The sequence below is a fragment of the Cannabis sativa genome, chromosome 4 (assembly GCF_029168945.1).
Source record: "Cannabis sativa cultivar Pink pepper isolate KNU-18-1 chromosome 4, ASM2916894v1, whole genome shotgun sequence".
Taxonomy (NCBI): Eukaryota; Viridiplantae; Streptophyta; class Magnoliopsida; order Rosales; family Cannabaceae; genus Cannabis; species Cannabis sativa.
This window is the reverse complement of record NC_083604.1, coordinates 40,020,670-40,028,500: the sequence shown is the minus strand read 5'-3', so window position 1 is coordinate 40,028,500 and position 7,831 is coordinate 40,020,670. Positions and strand designations below refer to the sequence as shown.

Here is a 7,831-nt window from a genome sequence, read left to right as displayed (position 1 = left end):
AGAATATCAATGCCTAATATCAGACAGACATGAAAGCATCATCAAAGCAACTAGGAAAGTGTTCCCTGAAATAACACATGGCTACTGCATCTTCCACCTCTTGTCGAATCTCAAAACAAAATTCAAAAAAAATACAAAGCATTTCAGAGCTCCATTCTTTGCAGCCGTAAAAGCTTACACAAAAATGGAGTTTGAATTCCATATGAGGGAGATAGACAACTTGGATAAGCGCATAAGACCGTACCTAGAAAAAATTGGCCATGAAAAATGGTCAAGGTATCATTCAGAAAACAACAGGTGAAAACAAATAAAAAGGATAACATAAATTACATATTAAGATATTTTAAGCGTTGTATTTGCGTTGTTTTTGCGTTGCGTTTGAGTTGTTTTTAAAAAATGGAACTATGATAGAAACTGTCCAAATTATAGGTACTCTACCATGACATCAAACATAGCTGAGGCACTGAACTCAACAAATTTAGCAGCAAGGGAAACACCAGTCACAACATTAATGGAGTGCTTGAGGGTACAAATGCAAGAGTGGACATACAATAATAGAAAGGAGGCACAAAAATGCACAACAAGGCTGACACCATCATCTGAGAAAAAACTCATAGGGAACTATGTACAGTCATTGCGACTAACAGTAAGTTGAGATTATTGTTCGCATAAAGTAAACTGAAAACAGTTGTTTTTACATAGTTTTTTGGTTGTTTTAAAGTTGCTTTAAAACATGCAGGTGAAACCAGCAAACCAAAACCTATTTGAGGTGATAGATGAAGACAGAACAAGAATAGTAAACTTGAAGGACAAGACGTGCACATGCAACAGATTTCAAAAAGATGAAATGCCATGTAACCATGCAGTCGTTGTCATGAAGGACTTGAACATAAACACATACAACTACTGTGCACAATACTACACATCAAAAGCATGGCTGCAAACATATGAAGAAACAATATACCCAGTTAAAAACATTAGAGAATGGGAACTACCAGAATATTTTGAACACATCATAGTGTTGCCTCCAAAAGAAAGAATCAAGTCTGGAAGGCCGAGGAAAAGAAGAATGGCAGCAGCTTGGGAAACAAAGAAACAAAACAAGTGTGGCAAGTGTGGACAAAAGGGACATGACAAAAAGACCTGCAGAAGAATTACAGCATAGAAGTGCAAACAACTACACATCAACCAAAAAATAACCATACTAAAACATTTAGAAAAACATACTGCATATTACTATTGGTTGTTACGTTTTTTTTATACTGTGCATTTTTATGTGGAGAAATATTGATAATAGAGAATTGATATTATTATCATTAATATACAAAGAAGATCAAATATTATAGTTAAATAATTAAATGAGTGCAAGAAAGTTGAAATTAATAAGAACCAAACAAAATTACATAAAGTGATTAAAATGCAAGGTTAGTCGTTTGTAAGATGGTTGTAATAAGGTTGTTAATGATATGCTTTCATGGGTTAAACTGAATATAAAAATTAAAAATCCAAAACTAGTAACAAATAAAAAACCAATTTCAATAAAAAAAAAAACACATGATAGAAACAACAACTTGTCTATGATTATGAACATAATCTGGTAATAGAAAAAACAAAAGCTAAATAAAAAAGTACTATTTCCAAAAACAACAAATAGATAACTAAAACAAATTCTTCTTTGGACCCTTTGGAGGAGCCTCATCTTCTTTCATGCGAGCATACTTATAGAACAACACAACAAGCCTATCACGGTGTTTCTCAACATCAAATATGGGAGGAATCAGTTTCATATCAATGAAGTATTCGGCAAATGATGCCACGAAACAACCACAATCACTGGAAAACAACCAAAAACAACATCAGAAAAACTGAAAAAAAGGAAAATAACAAAAACAAATAAAACAACACTTGAAAATAAAAACTAAAAACAACTTACTTCGAGGTTTGTTGAGGCAAACCATCAACCTTAACAACTTTGAAAGGCTCTAAACAAACCGGTTTGTTTTCCTTTTTGAACTCATCGAACAAAGCAAAAAAGTGGGGCAACAACATCGCAAATGGCTGACAAGCTTTGATAGCGGCACTATCTTTCATAGCAGTCGACAAGGAGTTGTACATGTACATACGCCTTTCCTCAATATTCAAGCGACCAAGAATCCAATGTGATTCAGTCTCCATATGGATGATAAACAAAACATGATCGCACAAATGCCAAGGGGAACCACATAACATTTTTCTACCTCTGATATAATCAGCAATGGCATGCTGGGCAGTTATCAAAGAAAGATCTTTTTTCTGTGCAACAAATTTTTCATACAAAGCATGAATGGTTTTGAAGAATAAGCAATTGGTGGTTGTGAACTTAACCTTTGGCTCCTTTGCATACTTTCCCTTTTTACGTAGATAGTAAAAAATAATATCCAAATGCTAAACAATAAAAAATGAGAAATGTTCAAAATTAAGAAAATGAAGTATATATCAACAACTCAAAAACAACTTACAAACAACATGAAGAAAATTATAGACTGACATTTTTTTAAAAAATAAATAAATTAACTTACAGAATTAGTTAAACATTGGCCAGGATATGCAAGCTTGTGGAACCACATCTTGGTTGCAACATCTTCCACGCCAAAACGAAAAGGGGGAACAATCTTATCCTTACCCTTCAAGTAAACTTTGTCCTTGTCATGGCTAACATAAAAAAAAAATAGAATTGAAACATAAATAGTAAAGTAAAAAACAAAATATACAAAAAACACAACAAAAGTGCTGAAATGAAACACTTACGGATCTTTCTTTGATCGCCGTCCTTCACCAAGCCACAAGTCAAAATCATTCTCGTCTTTATGTTCTACATCTTCACCAATCTTATCATCAAGAGAACACAAACCAGCCACATACTTAACAACTCCATAACCAGAACCATCTTTAGAACTAGAAATGGAAGAGTCATACTCCATAAACGGAGACGTCAACGCTATGGGTTTCTTAGATTTCTTCTTGTCAACAAGAGGAGTTTCTTCAACGGGAATTGGGTCATCTTCAACAAGTTGAATATTAGAATCAACATTGAGACCTGTTGCACCCATCTAATATATTTTTTCCAAAAAAATGAAAAAAAAAAAGTCAGTGTTAAACTCAAAAAGTTTGAAGAAACTAAAAAACAACCATAAAAAAAATATACCTCAAAACAAACAAGACGACGATCCGTAACCTCAACATTTTCAGAAACTGAAATCCGCTTACTAGAATCACCACCAATTCCATCTGAAGACATCTGTTTATATATGGTATTAAAAAGTAATTAGAGCAAGTTTAAATAATAACAACCTTTACACAACCAAAAAAACAACACAAAAGCAACATTGCCATAATCTCAACTGCTTTCACACCGGACTGAACAGTAGCCTCAACATCTATTTGAGTAGATTCGTCATTGAAATCAACAAAATTCTTGATACAGGAAAAAAAAGGAAAGAAAAGAGAGAGAAAAAAATAAAGTTATTTTTTTGTAAAAGGCTTCAACAACTAAGAAAAAACTACATAACAACTAAAAAATAAAATAAGAAGACCAACAATAATTGCGAACAACATAATCTATAAACACGGACATCTAAATAACATAATAAATACAAATAAATAGTCTGAAAAATAGTTGCAAATTAAAAAAAATAAATAAATAAATAAAACATAAGAATAGACATAACAAGAACATAGAATTACAAAACCACTACCTAAATGGACTTACAACGAAATAAAACACACAAAGTAACTAAAACCTAGTTACATTGTCTACTTATCTACCTTCTCCTCACTATCAGTGCATTCATCATCACTGCCCTTATCATTTTTTTCTTTTGACTCAGAATCTTCATCAGCTTGACCATCCTTATCTTCTCCTTCACTACCCTCACCTTCTTCATCACCCATAACATTCTCTTCTTCATTGTCATCTGTTTCTTCAGATTCATCTAAATCAAAATCTTCTTCATTACCACTTCCACCATGATCATTGGAAGAGTCACTGCCTTTGTCCTATATTGAAAATATAATTTAAATTAGTATAAAACAACTTAAAAAAAACTGAAAAACAACCATTGAAAAACTAACATACATTAGCATAAGAATCGGCAAAAACAATAGAAAACTGAGTCTGCATTGAAGCCATCTGAGCACCAAAAGAAACAAACTGTGCAGACACAAACTCTTTCAACTCAACCAAATCGGAAGAAATCTTCTGTTGGGAAGTATGCAGCAAATCGATCTTCACCTCCAAACCATCAAATTTCTCAGAAAAAGCATCAAGCTTGACAGAAATGTCACTCTGAGTAGCAGAAGGCTCTTCGGGAACAGGAACACTCTTGTAAGAATTGTAGTCAGTGTCAAACTTGAAACTGCTCAATTTCAAAGCTTTGAACTTAGCAGCAGTGAGCCTCATATTTGATAGTTCCAGCTGATTAAAAAAAACAAAATGAAAATTTCAATTATAAAGATTATTAATAATGAAAAACAACATAAAAATAACTACTAAAAAACCAAATTACAACAAGCAGATATACCTTATCTTTGGAAACATCAAAAATAGTAGTCTTCAAAACTTTGAAAGTCGGCTGACTATTGCATGTCCACTAAATAATCCTTGGAATACGAGAGTTTTCCTTTTGGCAATACTTACCTTTCATGTACTTACAACACTCATAGAACCAAATTTGAAAAACATGAGGACAACCAATCAAAGTGTAAAAAACACTCGGCCTCTTTCCCGAACTCCTTGCCTTCCTAACACCTTCAACCCAACTGTCAAGCTTACCCTTCAATGACGAAATAGTCAGTTCAAAAGAACTCCGTCCCCAAGCAAATTCATTGTACCTCCCACTGTCTACAACATCTAAAATAGACCTAGGTACATTTTTATGCTTTGTGCCACTAAGCAAAAACCATTCCACAAAATACAAAACTGCCAACTTCACAGCATCGTCATCAGAATCACCCCACCTCTTGGTGGTAAAACATTCCCTAACAGATTCCTTAGTGATAGAGGATGAAGTTGGCCAATATTTTTCAGAAAGACTATTAACGTCTTGCTTAAAATATAAAACACTACAGTCACCTTCACAGTCTAAACTAGTAATCAAAGCAAACTCCTCAATGATAAACCTAAGCCTAACACCGCGTATCGTTACCCACAACTCAGCATCATTAGGTTGCTGAACCTCCCGCAACAACAACCCATGAAACACTTGCGGTTGAACTTTCAAATCAAGAAGCTTAAGGAAATGTCTAAAACAGGTTTTGGAAAACATTTCAAGTTGTTCAGGTGAAAGGCAAGACTTAATGTTTTCTATAACCTGGAAAGTAGTAGTCGAAAAGGCTTTCGCAATGAAGAGATTCTTCTGATCATAAATATAATCCCATTCCTGTATCAATTGAAACAAAAAAAAATGAGGACAAAATAAAAAAACTAAAATAGAAACAGAAAACAAATAATAAAAACAATTTTTTTTAAAAAAAGACACCTTAGGGGGATTTTTTTTTGGTAAGTCAAATTCTTCAACCTTCTCTGAGGTCCTAACATGGACCTGCAAAAAATAGAAATACAAAATAAAACATAAGCAACAAATCTGAGCAACAAGAACAAGGCAAATATAAAATTTAGTAACCAAAGTACAACCAATACAAAACCTAAAAATAACATTTATAAAACCGTTACAGTATGATAAACCTAAAAGATAAACAGCTTTGAAAAAATACAGTAACAACACTATAACAACTTGTAAAAAAATAAAAGTTATAAAATAGTTGTGAATACTGAAATGATCATAAAAAATCCAAACAAAACTCACAATAAACAGATAAACAACGAAATATATTAAAAACACTGTAGTTGTTTGTAAAAAATGAAAATTTTATAATGGTTGTCAATATTGAAACTTTGATAAACAACCAAAACAAAACTCACAATAAACAGATAAACAACTAAAAGTATTAACAACACTGTAACAGCTAGTTAAAAATGAAGTTTCTAAAATTATTCGCAATAATAATATTGTGATAAACAACCGAAAAAAAACTCACAATAAACATATAAATAACTAAAAGTATTAACAACACTGTAACAGCTTGTTAAAAGTGAAATTTCTAAAATAGCTCTCAATACTAATATTGTGATAAACAACCGAAAAAAAACTCACAATAAACATATAAACAACCAATGGGGAAATTGCAGTAAATCACTGTAACACAAAATACGAATTGAATGGTGTAATTTAAAAACAACCAAACAACAACTTAATAAAAACAAGAAAACAACATCAACCACAATACATGACAGAAATACATAAAGAACAACACAAAACATAAAAAAAAATGATGATAAACAAATAAATCAGTGACCTAAAAAGCTGATGTAAAAATTAACTCAATAAAATGATACCAAGCAATTTAAAATTACCTTCGATTTAAGTTTACGCTTTTGTCCCTCAGCATGCACTTCATCCTCAAAATCAGAATCTGGAAACCTAGAACAAAAAGGGGGAAAACATTAAATCATCAAATGTAATGCAACAAATAGAACAACCAGAAAAAAACTGAAGAAAAATTGAAAAACAACAAAAAGAAACTTACATCGCGTGCAGACTTGGAAATTTTAGCTCTCTTAGGCTTAGGAGCGTCGACCTTAATTGGAATGGCTCTTTTCTTAGTGCCCGATGTCTCTGGAACATCACCCACTAATTTCTTAGCAATTTTTTTAACCCCATCTTAGCTTCGACTTTGGATGAAACAGTTGGAGGCTTCTTAGATTTTTTAGGGTGTTTCTTGACCGGAGATGGGGATTTCGAACCACTTCTAGTGGTTGCCATTTATATAGAAAAAAAAATACGGGAGAATGAACTTACAGCTAAAAACGAGAGAAAATAGGAAAGTGGAAGACAATGTAGGTTGAGGAAAACGTGGGTTAGGGCTTGGAGAAGGTGATCGTGGGAAAAAGAGGTGGGTTAGGGCTTGGAGTGGGTGATCGTGTGAAGAAAATGTTGAAGACGAAAGAAGCAGAGGAAAAAAAAAATTCAAAAAAAAAAGGAAAAATGGAGTTATGAGGTGGCGTGGGTGATCGTGTGAAGAAAAGGTGACATATGCATGCTAAAGGTAATATTGTAATTATGAAACTTTTTGAAAACTAAAATTGAAAAATTTAAAAGGTAAAAAAGTTTAAAAAACCGTGTAATGCCAAAAAAGTAAAAAAAATGATGAAATGTGGCATCAGGTGTAAAACTCTCATGATTTAATTATATTTTAAGCTTAAAACGATTAGTTTTATATAGGGGCTTTATGATTTAAAAAGGTTATGGAGATTCTGACTTCATAGAAATGTTCTTTGGTAACTATGGGACTAGTTTATATGTTTACTTGTTTAATTTGAGGTGATTAAGAGTTAAAAATCGAGTTTAGAACTTTTTAAAGCTTAGTCCGAACGTTAATGATGTTTTTCATTTAATGGCTTGATTTTGATTTCTATTATGCAAGGATGGTAATATTTATAGTATATATGCGCCCTGTGAAGTTTGGAGTGATTTGGATAAGTTTTTGTAATGTTTCGATGAGTGTGAAAATTGGAATTTTCAAGTTTCATAGTTTTTAGAAATTCCTAGGAGATCAGAAATCGTATTTTTATCATAAACTTTTAACTTGAGTGTCCGTTTTGGACATTCTATGTACCATTTCAAAGCTTGCAACAAGCTCTACAATATGGTGTATGTTTTAGAGCCAAGATATAAGTTTATTTTAGTGTATGTATACCATGGGGTTTGGTAGAAAATCCTAGATTCTCTTATGT

The 7,831-nt window shown here is 32.5% G+C and overlaps 1 protein-coding gene across 1 annotated transcript; it reads right to left on the bottom strand.

Annotated features, from left to right (window-relative positions):
* Positions 1–1,512: 1,512 nt before the first annotated feature.
* On the bottom strand, positions 1,513–3,287 carry LOC133037198 (uncharacterized). The gene is made up of 4 exons (XM_061114066.1): positions 3,185–3,287; positions 2,788–3,089; positions 2,559–2,691; positions 1,513–2,424 (listed from the first exon to the last, which is right to left on the bottom strand). The coding sequence occupies exons 1-4, from the start codon at positions 3,275–3,277 to the stop codon at positions 1,930–1,932; spliced, it is 1,023 nt and encodes a 340-aa protein (XP_060970049.1). The 5' UTR covers positions 3,278–3,287; the 3' UTR covers positions 1,513–1,929.
* Between the last annotated feature and the right edge of the window lie 4,544 nt (positions 3,288–7,831).